At 45.6% G+C, this 18,441-nt stretch overlaps 1 protein-coding gene across 2 annotated transcripts in view; it reads right to left on the bottom strand.

Moving 5' to 3' along the window:
• Positions 1–13,361, bottom strand: part of CDYL (chromodomain Y like) — a 156,744-nt gene extending 143,383 nt beyond the window's left edge. Inside the window, exons 1-2 of one of the 2 annotated variants that reach the window (XM_061398955.1) lie at positions 12,950–13,039; positions 9,516–9,654 (exon numbers count right to left, since the gene is read on the bottom strand). In XM_061398955.1, coding sequence (XP_061254939.1) covers positions 9,516–9,518 — 3 coding nt within the window. In that variant the 5' untranslated portion in view covers positions 9,519–9,654; positions 12,950–13,039. Of the gene's footprint in view, positions 1–9,515; positions 9,655–12,949 lie in introns of both variants that reach the window. The other variant, XM_061398954.1, reaches the window with a different exon arrangement.
• Positions 13,362–18,441: the final 5,080 nt, after the last annotated feature.

Genomic DNA, 18,441 nt, shown 5'->3' on the forward strand with positions numbered 1-18,441 from the left:
CTGAGCAGGAAGGCATTTGGTGCCGCTACTGAAACCACGGAGCTCTGTCTCCACAAGCACCCCCTTCCGTCACTTGGGAGCACACATGGTACATTATCTGTCACAGAGCCTCAGAAAAACACAAAAATAGGTTTCCATGATCAGACACATTTAATCATCTCAGGTTGGGTCGGTTCACTGTGCCACCCAGAAGTCACCTTGACCATTTTCCAGACTCCCGGGGTTTACTCTAAAATGACTCAATCACACATCATCAGAAAAATACACTTGCTGAAGACAGTCACCTGATGCCTTTGGAATAGAGAAGCAGCTCTGGGATCTTTGGATGTTTCAGGTCACCTACATCACCATCTCTAGCCTGTGACCCTTACGGTCTAAAAGTGATGGGGTCACTCACTTTGTGTAAGGACCGAGCCTTCTGCACATCGACTAAGAGAGCGCTTTTGTCAGATCCTGTCTCGGTGTGGCAACTGTTCCCTCCTCTGAAAGAGTGAACGACCCAGGAGCAACCCTACTCTGTCTGGGCTTTCGCTTTATTTTTAAATTGAAACCTACATGACTTACAACATTGTGTAAGTTTAAGGTGTATCACAGGCTTCCCAGGTGGCTCAGTGGTGAAGAATATGCCTAGCAATGCAAGAGACGCGGGTTCCATCCCTGGGTGGGGAAGATCCCCCGGAGGAGGACGTGGAAACCTATGCCATTATCCTCGGCTGGAAAATCCCTTGGACACAGCCTGGTAACTATGGTCCACGGTCACAGAGAGTTGGATGTGACTGAGCATGCACGCATGTGTTGATTTAATACATGTATATAATGTGATGCGATTGCCATTGTCTGGGTAGATGGGCAAAAGGATATATGGTCCGGAGATACGGACGTGGTGCAAACAGTTTAAGTTGCCCGTGGATTATACCCCAGTGGCTCTGGACTGTAGCAAAATCGTTTCTCCACTTCAAATGGCAGCTGCCTTGTTGGGCTGGGGTGGACAGGATATGACCTGCACAGAAGGGGCCCTGAGCCCACAACGTCTCTTTGAAGGAGAGATGGTCTCAGCTCTCTCTGCTGCTAGAAGCAGAAAGCTACCCCAGCACCAGACATCTTCTGCCAGCCTCGCCGCAACTCCAGTGACACTGACCTCCTTCCCCTTTAATAAGCGGGAGTCCGGGGCCTCTCATCAGGCGTGGAGTGGAGACCATCCTTTCTCACGACCTTTGGACGGTTTAGTTCAATGGCCTCTCTGCCCAGCTCCCCTCCTTTTTCCATTTTGTAGCTCAGCCAGTGATAAGCGCAGGTTAGAAGTATTCTAGAACCAGGAAGGATGCAGGCGGAAGGCTGTGCCAGGGAGCCTCCAGAGCTCTGGCCAAGGCGGAAGGCCAGGAAATGTGTGTAACTGAATCACCGAGCTGAACACCTGAACTAACACAACATCATAAGTCAACGACGCTCCGATAAAAAAATAACAGTAACGGAACATTGAATGACATTTGGGGACAGCGTGGAGGACTTTCATCAAGGCTGATGTGTTAAATTATAGTATTAATGAAGAAGTGCTTAAGTGTGAAAAGAAATATAATAAAAGAAGCGGCTCTGAGTGGGGAGGAGGGTGACTGCCAGGGGGCAGAGCCCGAAGCCAAGGCCCACCAGCCAGGGAGGCCGGCAGGGATGTTTGGAGAGTAAAAGGGGCTCAGATGCGGACCGTCTATGGCTAATCAGATGCCAACGAGCCTAATTTGACCAGCTGTGAGCAGAGATAAAAGAAGCAACCGTCTAGGTCATTTCATGTCAGTGGAGTGATAACAATTGGAAGGAAAATTATTTTGTGAGTTGAAAAAGAAAATAAGAAAATAAACATAAATTCTGTAGCATGGATTAACTCTAAAAATCAGTACTTGCCAGGAGTCTAAACACATGAACCTTCTCACCAACAAATGGCTTCTGTCGACAGCACCAAGCTTGCTGCCATATCCCCGTAGGAGAGGCAGTAACGGATTTTAAATGTGGAAAAGATTGGTAACAGAAAAAAAAAAAAAGAGCCAGCAAGATTGAAACCAACCAGTCCTAAACCACAGACTCGAGAAAAAAAAAGCCAACATACCATTTGTCACCATTTCATCACCGGCCTTGCTAAATAGCATCCATTGAGAACCTCTAGCCCCCAGGTGGCAGCTGAAATCCCCAGCTAACACTGCATTTTATTGTGGTGGCCTCCCACCCGAGAGGGCAGCTGGAAGCAGTTTGTCAGTGAACATTCAAGAAGGAGAATCCGTGACCAGTCAGAGCTTCCATTAAACGCAGTATCAAAAGGAGGTACTTGAAAAATCTTAATTTCTTTTGGCAGTGCTGAAGGATAAGGATGGATAGAGCCCAAAACAAAACTGGGCTTGGAAAAAGCAAAGAGTACTTGGTTAGATTGCATGAAGAGGGATGAGTTGGTTGCTGACACCATTGCTCTGTCTCAATTCACGCTCCCCACAGCAGCTGGGCTGCAAAAGGCTGCCCCTGGGGAACCCCCTACGAATGGGCAAGAGGGTCTTGCTGCTGAGTGTGAGAGGAGCTCTCAGATTTCCTCTCTGTAAACACGGAGGATTCCACCGCGCCCCACTGCCCGAGGGTGTATCAGGCTGCCATATTTGCCCCAGCCCATCCCATGTCTTTGTGGATGGCTACTCGATGATGGTAACCGACTCAGTGGACACGAGTGTGAGCAGACTTCGGGAGACAGTGGATGACAGGGAAGCCCGGCGTGCTGCTGTCCGTGGGGTCGCAGAGAGTCAAACACCACTTAGCAACTGAGCAAGAACAAACGGGTGCTCTAAAATTTCTTCCATTTTTAAAATTGCGTCTCTCTGGGCCCCTCCAGACTTGCTGCCGCTCTGCTCAGTGGCCAGGATGCTGAGGGTGGCGGACTGCCGTCCACAGGACCCCTTCCTCTGCCGTCCAGGGGGACCCGCCAATGGGAGGCACTGATACTGCCGGCCACGCCCTGCTCAGGGTGGGCGCAGGGAGTGTGGAGCCAGCCCCTGCCTGCAGGGGGAGGGGACCCCAGGGGTCTCCAGGTTCTGCAGACCATCCCCGCCCCGCCTCTCCAGGTGCTGGTGTCTCCGGCCACCCCAGACACTAGACGACACATCCTGTAGGTTTCCCTGACTCCGCCCACAGCTCTGTAGGTAAATTTTTTTTTTTTTTTTAATGAAACTCTTCTCAAATTACCCCGTTTGGCTGTGCCATCTGTCTCCTGTCTGGACCCTGACCGAACCCTGACTGATTCAGCCCCCTTCTTTATATACAGCAGGACATTGAAAAAAGGCTTTAAGAAAACTTACTCATTTTTAATTGGAGGATAATTGCTTTGCCATGTTGCGCTGCTTTCTGCCATACACCAACAGAGTCAGACATAGGTATCCGCACGTCGCCTCCCTCTTGAGCCTCCCTCCCACCTCCTGCCCCATCCCACCCCTCGAGGCTGTCACAGAGCGCAGGTGGGGCTCCCTGCGTCATTCCCACCGGCTATTTTATTTAATACAGAAAAAGGCTTTTTAATTTCATTAAATGGAGCTGTCTGGCTTTTCTGATATTTTCATTCAAAGATGGCTTATAGTAAGTTGACTAATTGTCCTCGATTGTTCCCCTGAGGGAACTTGGGGCTTTTTGTCTTCAAATTAGGACAGTTCTGGGCAAACCCGATGAGGTGCTCACGGTGGCATGGACTCTTGTAGCGTTTCTAAATGGTTTTTGAAGATCATTATCTTTCAAAAGATTTCTGTGATGATATTTAAGCTAAAGTTGTTTTACTAAAAATAATAGAATATTTCCCACTTCTGAGAAAATCTGTCTGAAATGCTTTTCTTAAAGGCAAAGCGTGTAACGTGGAGAGACCGTGCTTTATTGAGTTCTGTCTGCTCAGGTCTGGTTACTCTCCAGGGGAAGTCACCTGAGGAACTGTAAGAACCGAGGAGCGATGTGTAGGGCTTAGTAGGAAGTTGGAAAAGAAGACAGTGGCAAAGAGCTTTGCAGTGGAAAACCGGGCTTCTAGAATATAGTTCTTCTTGATTTCAAAGACACTTGCAGGCATTTGGATTGATCGCTTCCTGTTTCCCTGTCCTTCCAGTGTGTTGTGGAGAAGATAGGAAGATACAAGTACGAAGAGCATGTTTCATTTCTTTGTGTCACTACCTACTGGCATATTTACTGATACGTTTGCCAGTATTTACTGGTAATATTTTAATTCCTAAGAGATAGACCACTTTGGGGGGGCGGTGGAAACCCCAGCAACTACAAACAAAGCTAACATTTTGAGAAGAAATCTTTGTTTACATGTTGGAATATAGCTTTATTATTTTATCTTTTTCCATTAGAGAAATGTTTATTGAATGACAGTATTAACAGCTGTCACACTGCTCTGGTACATTAGGCTACCTGGGAGAAGAAATTTAATTGGGTTAGAAATTTACTGTGATTTGAATGCTTCTCAATTCAAAGTATTATTTTCTGGTAGGAGAGCTTTTGACTATTCACTGTAGGGAGCCGGAATTTCACATATGTATCTTTTTACCCCTGTCTTTGAATATCAATTTTCTTGATCTACTTTTGCTCCCAAATCATTGTTCCCTTCTAAGAGTTGGATGAGTTATTACAAATTTGTGATATTGGTTTTGGTAAAATTAGAATTTAATAACTCACCTTGGGTGTGTCAGGATTGCTCTCTTTGGTATTATCGCTACACTGAAATGGTTGTCGTTAATATTGTTTTCCAACTATAAACAACCACTAGAAATGCATGAAATATATTGACCTAAGTGTATTGAATTTAGTCCCCTGTAATAAACATTTATTGAATACCCACTACATGTAAGGGGATAATAGAAAATAAAATTTGACATTGGGAAGGTAATAATTCAAACATCAAACTCAGGGAAAGAAAAAGTCAGTAGCCACTCATTTTGGTTAGGTTTTTAAAAGTTATATTACGTTACATATACTCATATATATATATTTTTTAGGCTAAATTTTTAAGACTCAATTATCTTTTTCTTTTGTCCTCTTGTGAAATTTGTAAGAATTTGACTCAGCATTTAAAAGTAACAAGTCTTTTTTTCTTCAGTGAGCTGCAAGGGCATGAAATAAGATCCCAGGCTCTCATCATAAACTCTCCCTGACTTCTGCAGCTTGCCACAGATGGGGCAGGATGTAATGTTCGTGGTTGATAATGTGACAGAGTTTGAGTTCAGTGGACCAAGTAATTTGGGGGTCGCCATCAGAGTACATCATGAGAAACGCTGGACTGGAAGAAGCACAAGCTGGAATCAAGATTGCTGGGAGAAATATCAATAACCTCAGATATGCAGATGACACCACCCTTATGGCAGAAAGGGAAGAGGAATTCAAAAGCCTCTTGATGAAAGTGAAAGTGGAGAGTGAGAAAGTTGGCTTAAAGCTCAGCATTCAGAAAACAAAGATCATGGCACCTGGGCCCATCACTTCATGGGAAATAGATGGGGAAACAGTGGAAACAGTGTCAGACTTTATTTTTTTGGGCTCCAAAATCACTGCAGATGGTGAATGCAGCCATGAAATTAAAAGACTCTTACTCCTTGGAAGGAAAGTTATGACCAACCTAGACAGCATATTAAAAAGCAGAGACATTACTTTGCCAACAAAGGTCAATCTAGTCAAGGCTATGGTTTTTCCAGTAGTCATGTACAGATATGAGAGTTGGACTATAAAGAAAGCTGAGCGCCGAAGAATTGATGCTTTTGAACTGTAGTGCTGGAGAAGACTCTTGAGAGTGCCTTGGACTGCAAGGAGATCCAACCAGTCCACTCTGAAGGAGATCAGCCCTGGGATTTCTTTGGAAGGAATGATGCTAAAGCTGAAACTCCAGTACTTTGGCCACCTCATTCGAAGAGTTGACTCATTGGAAAAGACTCTGATGCTGGGAGGGATTTGGGGCAGGAGGAGAAGGGGACGACAGAGGATGAGATGGCTGGATGGCATCACTGACTCGATGGACCTGAGTCTGAGTGAACTCCAGGAGTTGGTGATGGACAGGGAGGCCTGGCGTGCTGCGATTCACGGGGTCGCAAAGAGTCGGACACGACTGAGCGACTGAACTGAACTGAACTGATCCTGAGCTGAAATGCACAGTAGAAAGGAAGATAGAGGCCAAAGGACCTGTGACTTGGCCCAACAGTGGGCAGAATTTGGTCCAACTCTGTTTCTGTGGTGGCAGAGACATTTCTTTTCTCTGTGATGGCAAAAGAAGGTGTACTAGGGCAAGCGGGAAGAACTCCCCAAAGTGAAAATTCTGGTGACCATTTTAATGAAGAGATTATGCTAATAAAAGATGAAGAATATTTCACACTGATGAACGGATTCTGACTGAGAACGCCTCACCTGGGTGGGGACGGGCCGCTTTGAGGGTTGGCAGTTGGGGGCTGCCTCGTAACAGTTCCCTGCCTCTGTTGCCTGTGTCACATCGCCATTCCTGTGGCTTCACCCATCATCCTAGTGTGCCTGAAAATGGGCCACTAAATGCCATGCAGAGTGAGTCTCTTATTGATTAAAGAGATTAGCCAATAGTTCAGGCCTTGTAAGAATTGGGGGTTCAAGAGGGGTGTATGGATGGGGAGGGGGGCCACATGATTGGTGGGAAGTATTTAAACTGAAGTGAGATGAGACCAATGCTTACACCACTTGGTGTTAAATTTTAAGGACAGTGTGCATTAATACAGTGAAACATGCCTTTAATTCTCTTAATTATGTTTTAATTTCCTTCATTAAAGGTGTGTTCAATTGTATTAAACACATCCGTTTGATACAGATTAAACAGATCTGTGTTCTCTGGGACCGTGTAATTCTACTTCTAAAAACTTATATTTAGGAAAAACGTCCAGACACACACACAGGGGTGCACATACAAGGATGTTTATCACAGCGTCATCTAAAGGCAGCTCGATGCTGCTGCTGCTGCTGCTAAGTCACTTCAGTCGTGTCCAACTCTGAGCGACTCCATAGACAGTAGCCCGTGAGTCTCCTCTGTCCCTGGGATTCTCCAGGCAATAATACTGGAGTGGGTTGCCATTTCCTTCTCCAAAAGCAGTATAAAAGTGGACATAGCCTGAATATCTGTCAATAAGGAGATAGAACACACTACAGAAATCCAAAATGGCGCTGTAGATGTGTATGTCAAAGAAGGCCACAGTATACTACTTAGAGAGAAAATAATACCAAAAGTCATGACTACCAGTGTCTAGGTGTTTTTTAAAAAAATACGCAAGTGACAAAAAATCAGTATGCAGGTATTAATTTGCATTAGTTGCATTAACTAAAAAGAGAATTTTGGTACTATGAAGCGTATCATTGCTGGGTGGCAGGGATATAAATGACTGTTTAGAAGAAATTTTGTACTTTTAAAATAAAAAAGAAACTAAAGGTAGTACCTTAAAAATCTGAAATAAACAAGAACAAACAAAAAAGCTTTCACTTTAAACACCGAGTTGCACCTTTGCTAGGCAGAAGTCCTTGATCTCAGCTGCAGGAGGAAGACTCTCTGCTGGGAAATGAAGAGCCCCAGCTGCGCGTGGGGTTTGGATGAGGGCACCCCACTCCAGTGAGTCCCACACGCAAAGGAGCTCCATTCTGAGAGTGCATGTGTGAGTCCAGCTGGTGTGTCAACTCCCAACAGAGTTCACCTAGGTACCCAACTAACACAATCGGTTATAAATACTGTAATTTAATAGGTTTATAATACTTCTCACACAAATAATATATAAAGAATGAACCCAGAAATAAAACGTTTTTAACAAGCGCCCTGGAGAAGGAAATGGCAACCCACTCCAGTATTCTTGCCTGGAGAATCCCATGGACAGAGGAGACTCACGGGCTATAGTCCATGGGGTTGCAAGAGTCGGACCCGACTTAGCGACCAAACTATCACCAAGGAGCGCCAAGGAATTGATGCTTTTGAACTGTGGTGCTGGAGAAGACTCTTGAGAGTCCCTTGGACAGCAAGGAGATCCAACCAGTCAGTTCTAAAGGAAATCAAGTCTGAATATTTATTGGAAGGACTGATGCTGAAGCTCTGATGTGAAGAACCAACTCATTGGAAAACACCCTGATGCTGGGAAAGATTGAGGGCAGGAGGAGAAGGGGACGACAGAGGGTGAGATGGTTGGATGGCATCACTGACTAGATGGACATGAGTTTGAGCAAGCGCCGGGAATGGTGAAGGACAGGGAAGCCTGGCGTGCTGTAGTCCATGGGGTCACAAAGAGTTGGACACGACTGAGCGACTGAACAACAGCAGCAAAGCTTATGGTACAGTTCCTTAAAAAGTACAGTAGTACCAGCCGCATCGTTACTGCTTTTCTGCTTGCTCTGGACGTCCTGGGCTTGAGATACAGCTACTGTCTACTGTGCTCACGCAAAGTACACAAAAGCACAGCCGCCTGGAGAGGGTGCAGGCGTGCGACAACGCAAGCCGGACACACGGACAAACTTTAGTGGTTGGACACGTGGACGCACGCTCACAGCTTTGAGAAGTTTGAAACTTGAAGATTTATATGTAGTGGGCTTACTGTAGTCAAAACAGAAGTTGGGGAACTGAGAATGAACTCTTCCCATCATAACTTTGGGCTCTTTACTTCCCAGACACACCCTCTTCCTCCTGATTTCTGGCCCATGTCCCTACTGCCTGTGAGTCCTTGCACTTGAATTGCTTGCAAACTGATTGCAAACTCGACGTCCCCCAGACTGACTGGGACCTCCACCAAGTCTTCCCTGATAGGATAAAATCTCTCTCTCATTCCATCTTCCGCAGTCCTGTCTGCCTCTTTTGGGGCATCAACCTCCTGCTACCTGTGTCGTGTAGAGATCTGAGCACCTGCCTGATTCCCCTTGCAGAAGGAGAGCTCCTTGAGATGGTCTGTCTCACTCGTGGCTGTCCACCATGAGTCACCCTGCCCCGTGATTTGCTGATGGGAGGTACTGAACAAGGAAGTACACGCAGCAACAGACAGATGACTTCTGTAGGTTGGGAGCTCTCGAGACATCTGGACTTGCCGGCTATTTCTGTAGAAAACCACTTTCCCACTCTGTTTTGCCCTGTCAAGAGTCCAGGCATGCTGGGGTGAAGATGAGGCAGGGAGAATGAGCGCTGCCTCCTCTATTTGTACACACAGGGCGTAGGATGCACCATCGTTGGCCTCGGAGGAAGTGGAAAACGGAACTCAGCCAACTATTTCTTAGGTCATTAAAAGTTATTAAAGACAGCAGTAAGAGACACGAAAGTAGCCATTGCAATAAAATGGAAGTTCTGGCTACAAAAAAATTAATTTAGAGACACCAGATGGGAGAAGATGTAAAGGTACCAGAAGAAGAGGAGAGCTTGGTTTTCAGAATGCTGGTGTTGAACAACTTCTGAGTTCAGACCAGTGAAATCACTGTCTTGATATAAAAGGTGCCCCTCTAAGAATTCTGCCCTCCTACACCAGAACCAGTTAAGTTGGTCTTACCATTGTCTCTCCTCGGAAATAACTTCCACGCCCTCCCTGTATTGCCAAGTCTTATTGCTGCTCCTCCTCCAAGCTGGCCTGTGTCCTGTCTGGAATGCCATAAAATTCTTCCGTGGTCTCTGCGGCCTCTGATCACCACCTGCAATTACAGTCCCGATAAAAGGAATTTACTAAAGTCCAGGTCAGAACAGAGGCTCCTAGGATGTCGCTTCTTCCTGAGGTCCGGATGGAGAGCAAGCCTGGCTTCTGTGCTCGGGTTACAGGCATCATTAGCACTGCGTCGGAAGGAGCATCGCCTTGAAAATGATAAAGAAAAGGTGCCTCCAGCTGTCAGACCTGCTCTTCCTCTCCACAATAGACGTCTTGTAGAGTATCTAGTATCTTGCTTTCCTGTGATGTGCAAGAAGTGTTACAATATATTAAGGAGTAAGCAAGCCAAGGACCTGAGGATGCCATCAGGAGGGTGGAAAGCTGTCATTTTTGGTCACGGAATTGTGTCCACATCACACCAGAAGAATTGCCTCCATCACTGACTTTCTTTATCTTTTCTAATAGGCTGGGGTACGTAAGGATGACACGAAGGTAGTTCTCGTCTTCAAGTGACCTACGCTCTATTAGACAGACACACCCATAACGTCTTAGACAAAAGTTCAGAAAATGAGGAAGCAGTAATGAGGTGTTCAGTTGGAGCCCAGGACCGGGTTCATTCCCAGCCTGGGGGAGCGGGAGCAGGGCCCAGAGGCGTGTTTTCAGTGTGGAGAGTGGATGGCAGGCCCGAGGCAGAGGGCCCGGAGAAACACACCGTCAGGTGTGGAGACGGCCGGGTGTCAAGAATGGCAGAGGAGCAGCCTGATCCCTAAGGGGTGTGTGTGTGTGTGTGTGTGTGTGTGTGTGTGTGTGTGTGTGTGTGTAAGGCTTGGTGGGCAAAGTGGATGACGGGTATACTGAAGTCATCAAAAAACTAAGTGTTGTGAGGATAATATTAACTGTTACAAATTAAGGTGTCTCTTGTGTACAAAACAAGGCACCCATTTAAGAGTCAGATTTTTTAAGCTCTTGAATGCTCAGGAAAGGGATGTGGATGGCCAGGGATCACATGATGCAAAAAAAAAAAAAATCAAGAGGTTTGGCATTGAATTACAGTTCCATCGCTTTGGTAATGATGTGATGTGATCTTAGACAGATTACTTGAGTCTCAGTGTCAAAGGTGACTGGACTAAGCCTTTAGGGGAATATGGGAAGATCAGATAAAGTGCTGGACATGAAATGCTTGGCATGTAAGAGAGACGTAAGGGCTGTGGCTTCACTTTCTGTCTTATCCATCAGAATCCTCCAGGGGGGACCACAGTCTCGCCACGTTGGAGAAGTGTCCTGGTTGAGGCCGGGTCACCAGTGTAGGCAGTGGGGGCCACGTGGGTTTTGGAGCAGGGAGACAGCGTGTGCAGAGCCGTGTGTGGGCAGCAGGTGGGGGCATATTCAGAGGGGGCAGTGGTGAGACTGGTTCCAGGTGTTTGTTGACTCATCCACAGGAAGACTGGTTCATGCCTGCTCGGAGGAGGCCCTGCGTTCTGTACAGAGATAAATGTGCCCTTACTTACTGACCTGTGTCTTAAGGAGCGACTCCTGGCTTTCTGTGACCTCCTGGCGGCTCTGGGGAGCGGGCAGTGCTGGGAGAGGCAGGTCAGGAAAGCGTAGGGGTTTCCAGCTGGCTGTGGGCTCCAGAGTGCTTAGCTCCCCCTGGGGCCAAGGCTGGGGGAAGAGTTGGCTAGCTTTATCTTGCCTTTTGGATCTTTGAGCCTGGAACCAACAACCATTTCCTAATCTAGAGTTCCTTCTTAATGCAAATGCAAAAAGAGGTAAAATAAATTAGATTTTCAGCCCAAAAAGATGACGTGGCTACTGTGGAAGGACAAGTTGTATTGTTGTTTTGTTGCTAAGTCGTGCCTGACTCTTGGCGACCCCATGGACTGTAGCCCGCCAGGCTCCTCTGTCCATGGGATACTCCAGGCAAAAACACTGGAGTGCATTGCCATTGCCTCCTCCAGGGGATCTTTGAACCCAAGGACTGAACCCCTGTCTCCTGCACTGTAGGCAGATTCTTTACCACTGAGCTACCTGGGAAGCCCTAAGGACAAACCAGAGAAGGGTCGGTGTGCTTTGGGGTGTAGTTCAGGTGAGAGGTGGCGGTGGCTAGCTCCATGGGACGTACTGAAGACAGAAATGAGCCAGGTAATGAGGAAGCTGAGTCGAGAGTCCTGGGTGCTGAAATATCAATAGAAACGATGGCGGGAATCAATGGATTGACTGACGGCCTATAAGCAGTGCCCGCTGTGTCTTGCCGTCACCCCAGGCCCCAAACGGAGTTCTTTGTAGTTCTCCGCGTCTCTCTCTGGCTTCCTAGAGAGGAATGCCTGGTCCCCATAGTCCTCTGAGTCTCTCTCTCTGGCTTCCTAGAGAGGAATGCCTGGTCCCCCCAGTTCAAATGTTGAAACCCGATGCTCAGTGTGATGGTGTTAGGAGGTGGGGCCTTTGGGGGGCAGTGAGGTCATGAGGCGGAGAGCCCTCATGGGTGGGATTATTGCCCCTAAAACAGGGACTCCAGAAGCTCCCTCATCCCTCCCATTGTAGGAGGACATGGTCTATGAACCGGGACGTGAACCCCATCCCCCAGATACTGAGTCTGCCTGCACCTTGTCTTGGACTTCCAGCCTCCAGACTGGCGAGAGACAATTGCGTGTTGCTGCAGCCGCCCAGGCTGTGTTGTTCTACTAGGGCAGCGCTACCTGCTCACGACCAAACACTGGCCAGTCATTCCACTGAAAACCTGAATGGACTTTGGGACTTCCACTTTGCTTCTACCCTCTAGTCACATTAGGCACCGCGTCTGCAATCTTCTCTCTCTGCAATGTCCCTTGCATCTTTCCCTCTATTTTCCCTCTAATTCAGGACCTTCTTATATGTGATTCTTGGAGCCTTTGCTGCTCCAGTGTTATCTCCCAGCTCTGGTCCTCGTCCCAAGCCCTGTAACTACGAGTTAGTCTCTGAAACTCCGTGTTCACCATTCTGTGCCTCCCGAGGAAACTCGGGATTTCCGATTTCCTCTGTCATGTAGGGATTCCCCGCTGACCAATCGCTTCCCGGCCTTTTGGCTAAGATTAAGGGCAGGGAGTCCCCGCTGACCTGACGTGAAAGCCTGAGTTTGAGGCCTTCTGTGGTCTCTCTGCCATCTTCTGTGTCACGCTCTGCTCCCCGTAACGGTAGTCCTAAAACTCTCGTCAAGCTACAAAACCCTTGCTCAAACGGAATCTTTTGTTCAAAGCGTGGGGGGGCTCCATAAGCCAAGCCTGTGAAAGTGGAGATCTTGGGTGAATCAGGGGTGGGGTTTGACTTCCTCTCCATTGCCCCCGCCACCCCACGGCCTGCTTTCTACCTACCTGCGTGGTCCCCTGAGATGAGTCTGAAGAGACTGCCGTTGGAAATTCATCGCCTTCCAGGAGGAATGCTCTTGGGTAGAGATAGGTGTTCTGCTCAAGGAACCGGTGCTCACTGAACCCGGCGTGCGTCCCTGCCCCGGGGCCTCTGGTCAGCCTCTCCTCTGCCTGGTCCCTCACCGGGCAGGGACCCTGCCTCACAGAAGGCCCCTCTGTGATGTAATGTGCCCTCACCATGCCTCTGCCAGCTGTGGAGTGGTCACCACCTGCTGCCTGTAGCATCCTTCGTGGGGCTGAGGCGCTCTCAACAAACTTGGCCCAGACGAGCAGGTTTCCAGGGACCATCAGCGTGGGCCAAGCACTCCCTTATTTTTATTTGATCTAGAAAGTATTCTACCCAGAGCCGTGGTTTCCAAATGTTTCCCTCCAGCGACTCCATCGAGGTAATTTCCATCTGAAAGCCTTCTTTCTAGGACAAATTTTATTTAACATTGAAAATGTTTTGTATGGGTAGGTGTCAAATATTTGTTAAACAACGGTTGACAACACTATTTAGCACTTTTATCCATTTTGTGTTCTTCTCCTTCATTTTTTACTTTGTCCTTTTATTATGAAAAATTTCAAATAATACTGAAAAAGTATTAGAAAAAAGTAAAAAATTATAATTAAAAAGTAATAGAAAAGTACAGGTACACGTAATATATACCTAGGTTGAATATTTTAATATGTTCCCATATTTGCTTTATATATAAGCCTTATATATACATATTAAATATAATATCTGTTTAATATATTTATAAACCATTTAAAAGTTAAATTTTATACACCCCAAAGCTTCATCTCTAAATACTTGAGTGCTCCTTTCTAAAAATGACATTCTCTTACATAACTGCAATACCAATATCACACCTAACTCAACGAATAATTTCACAGTCCGTATTTAAGTTTCCTCAGTTGTCCCCCACATAGTTTGCATATCTGGTTTGTTCAAAACAAGATCCAGGCAAGAACGTCCCTCTTTTTCTAGAATAATTGCCCCTCCCCTTCTTCCTCCCAAACACACTGATTTGTTGAAGCGGCTGGACCTCTTCCTTTGCATGTCCACAGTCTGGATTTGCCGGATGGTCTCCTTACAGTCCTGCTCAGCTGGTTCCTCTATCCTCTGATTTTCCTGCATCTGGAACTGAAAAGAAACCAAAGGCTTGATTCGATTACAATTGAATATGTTTGGCAACAGCACCTCATGGGGGATGTGGTGCCCTTCACGCTGCTCGTAGCTTCAGAACCACACAGCTGATGCCATCGGACAACGCGCTTCTGGTGTCTTTGACACCTCCTGCGTGCCCCTTTCCAATACCCGCCCTACCTTTTCTGTTATCCTACATGCTGTGTTGACTACTTCCTGTGTTTTCTTTAGTTTTATCACGTAAGTATGCATACCTCCAAGTAATAGCTTTTTTAGCTCTAAGCTTGTATAAATGAAATCATAATTTTCACTCAGCATTGATTCTGCAATTTTTCCAATTGCTATATGAAGCTACAGGTCATTCATTTTCATGTCTGTGTCCTATTCTCTTGCATTATTTATTCATCCTACTCTTGATTGGAGAAGGAAATGGCAACCCACTCCGGTATCCTTGCCTGGAAAATCTGGTGGACAGAGGAACCTGGTGGGCTGCAGTCCATGGGGTCGCAAAGAGTGACTAACGCTTGCTTACACTTACTCTTGATTGACGTTGGATTTTGTCCATGTTTGTTATTACAGACGGTACTGCAGGAAATACCTTCTTGCATATTTGTGGTCTGCTTGTCCAGGAGTTTGTCTAGGGTGCAGTTGCAGGGGTATGGATGGCGTCTGCGAGTACACCTTTGCCAGGTGGGTCAGTCAAGGTACATTACAAAGAACACAAGAGCCTAGCTCATCAAGACAGAAAGGGATTTAGTATAGGTTATTGATCATTTGCAGAGGTGTTGGCAGGGTTGAGGGAACAGACTCTAGGCTGAGCTTCTAGGAATGACTCCCAAAGCCACACCAAACGACCGGGCCCCCGGAAAGGCTGCCACTTGCCCCTTCATCAGGAAGTGATGTTTCGGGCTGGAAAGCTGCCAGGGTAGTTCTGGCTGCAAAGCCACAGAGCGCCACGTACAATTAGGAAGCCACTTCAGCTAAATCAGGAAGCCGCTCTTAGACCTTCTGGCTCCAGAACCAGGCTACCTCTGGCCTGAAACTGACTTTTATAACTGGGAAGCCACCATTATAATCCCTGCCAGTAAAGCGAAGGCCCCAAGCTCTGCCTCGCTCCCCACTTAGTGGAGTTCAGGTCTCACTGAACGCATGGGACGGGCCAAGGCTTCGTCACACCCAGGGGCCCAGCGACCGGGGCGTCTCGGAACCATTGACTTCAGTTTTCTGTGCTTTGAAATACAGAATGGCACCCTAGAAGGAGGCCAGAATGAACATAGAGCAAATTAGTTCAGAGTTAAAGTCAAATTGCTTCCCAGTGGGGTGGAGCCAGTCTCGTCTCTTGCCAGCAAAGCAGGGGAGTACTTGTGGTTCTACATTCTTGCCAATGTTGGGTTTTGTGGGGTTTTGTTTTTGAAAAGCTACTTTGTTGTAATCTGAATTTGTGGTTCCATGATTAATAATAAGGTTGAGTGTGTCTTCACATATACGTATTCATATATATTGGCCATTCCTGTTCCCCTTTCACAGCTAGGCTTATGTCTGCTGTGTATTTCCTGCTCTTTTTCTTTCTTACTCACTGGGATCCTTCTGAATAATGATTCTTTGCGAGTTGTGTTTCACAAATAACGTCTCAGACTGAAGCTGATCTTTTCCCTTTTCAAGTGGTGATTTTACTGAGCAGAAGCCCTTATTGTTAATCAATGTTGTCAATTTTTTTCTTTATGATTTGTGCTTTTCTCACTCATTTAAAAAGATAATTAAGATATTATTTATTATTATTTTTTAAAAGCTTCAAAATTTTACTTTTCTTATTTTACTTCCGGATCTGCCTGGAATGGATTTTTATGTATGGTGTGAGACAGGAATCCATTTTCATTTATGGGTAACCCCTCTGGTCTGCAATGCCTGGTCGATCATGTGTCTCTTTTAAGTGTGGGTCAGTTTCTGAGCTCTCTCTCTTGTTTTTTCTGTTGGTCTGTTTTCCATCCTTGTGTTAGTAACACACCATCCTAATCACTGAAGCTTTATGATACGCCTTTAATCTGGTGGAACAGGCTCATCTTTTCACTTATTCTTGGCCCTTTTAGAATTCTGGATCACAAAGCTCCACAACATATCTTCTTGGGATTTTTATTGGAATTCATTGAATCTATACAACAGTTTGGATAGAAATGAGATCCTGAAGCTATTCAATCTTCCTATCCATAGAAAAATTTTGTCATTCTGTTTATTTTGGTCTTATTTAATGTCTCCCACCAAAGTTTTATAACTTTCTCCAAAAAGGTCTTGCGTATCTTTTGTTAACTTTATTCATTGGTACCTTATTTTATTGTTGCTATTGCAAAAGATATTTTTACAAATTGCATTTCCTAACTTTTTTTTTGTTGGTATGTAGAAATGCAGTTGACCCGTATATTAATTTTATGTCTAGCAAACTTACTAAAGTCTTTTGTTAATTCTAGGAGTTTATAGATAATTGGAAGTTTTCTATGAAGAACTTAATGTTTGCATGACATTTTGGTTTCATGACAGTTTGGTTTCCTTCTGTTCTGAACCTGTATCATCCTTGCTTAGTACACTGCTCAGATCTCCAGTGCCCAGCTGAGAACAGGTGGGCACAGTGTGTCCTTTTGTTACTCCTGATTTTAAAGAGCATGTGTTAATACTTCACAACTGAGAACAAGATTTGCATTATTAGTTTGAAGAGAGCATTAAGGACATTCCTTTCTCTTTCTAGTTTGTAAAGAAATTAAAAATGTTTTTTCCTCACGAATGCCCTTTTGAATTTTATCAAATGCTTATCCCATATCAATTCAGGTCACAATGTAGTTTTTCTCCTACTAACAATAGAAATTACACTGATACATGTTTCAGTTCAGTTCAGTCACATCTGACTCTTTGTGACCCCTTGGACTGCAGCACGCCAGGCCTCCCTGTCCATCACCAGCTCCCAGAGTTTACTCAAACTCATGTCCATTGAGTTGGTGATGCCATCCAAACATCTCATCCTCTGTCGTCCCCTTCTCCTCCTGCCCTCAATCTTTCCCAGCATCAGGGGCTTTTCCAGTGACTCAGTTCTTCCCATTAGGTGGCCAGAGTATTGGGGTTTCAGCTTCAGCATCAGTCCTTCCAATGAACATTCAAGACTGATTTCTTTTAGCATGGACTGGTTGAATCTCCTTGCAGTCCAAGGGACTCTCAAGAGTCTTCTCCAACACCACAGTTCAAAAGCATCAGTTCTTCGACGCTCAGCCTTCTTTATAGTCCAACTCTCATATCTGTACATGACTACTGGAAAAACCATAGCCTTGACTAGATTGACCTTTGTTGGCAAAGTAATGTCTCTGCTTTTTAATATGCTGTCTAGGTTGGTCATAACTTTCCTTCCAAGGAGTAAGCGTCTTTTAATTTCATGGCTGCAATCACCATCTGCAGTGATTTTGGAGCCCAAGGAAATAAAGTCTGACACTGTTTCCACTGTTTCCCCATCTATTTCCCATGAAGTGATGGGACCAGATGCCATGATCTTTGTTTTCTGAATGCTGAGCTTTAAGCCAACTTTCTCACTCTCCACTTTCACTTTCATCAAGAGGCTTTTTAGTTCTTCTTCACTTTCTGCCATAAGGGTGGTGTCATCTGCATATCTGAGGTTATTGATATTTCTCCCAGCAATCTTGATTCCAGCTTGTGCTTCTTCCAGCCCAGCGTTTCTCATGATGTACTCTGCATAGAAGTTAAATAAGCAGGGTGACAATATACAGCCTTGATGTACTCCTTTTCCTATTTAGAACCAGTCTGTTGTTCCATGTCCAGTTCTAAGTGTTGCTTCCTGACCTTCATACAGATTTCTCAAAAGGCAGATCAGGTGGTCTGGTATTCCCATCTCTTGAAGAATTTTCTAAAGTTTATTGTGATCCACACAGTCAAAGGCTTTGGCGTAGTCAATAAAGCAGAAATAGATGTTTTTCTGGAACTCTCTTGCTTTTTCCATGATCCAGAGGATGTTGGCAATTTGATCTCTGGTTCCTCTGCCTTTTCTAAATCCAGCTTGAACATCTGGAAATTCATAGTTCACATATTGCTGAAGCCTGGCTTGGAGAATTTTGAGCATTACTTTACTAGCGTGTGAGATGAGTGCAATTGTGTGTTAGTTTGAGCATTCTTTGGCATTGCCTTTCTTTGGGATTGGAATGAAAACTGCCCTTTTCCAGTCCTGTGGCCACTGCTGAGTTTTCCAAATTTGCTAGCATATTGAGTGCAGCAGTTTCACAGCATCATCTTTCAGGATTAGAAATAGCTCAACTGGAAT

The sequence above is a fragment of the Bos javanicus genome, chromosome 23 (assembly GCF_032452875.1).
Source record: "Bos javanicus breed banteng chromosome 23, ARS-OSU_banteng_1.0, whole genome shotgun sequence".
NCBI classification, from domain to species: domain Eukaryota; kingdom Metazoa; phylum Chordata; class Mammalia; order Artiodactyla; family Bovidae; genus Bos; species Bos javanicus.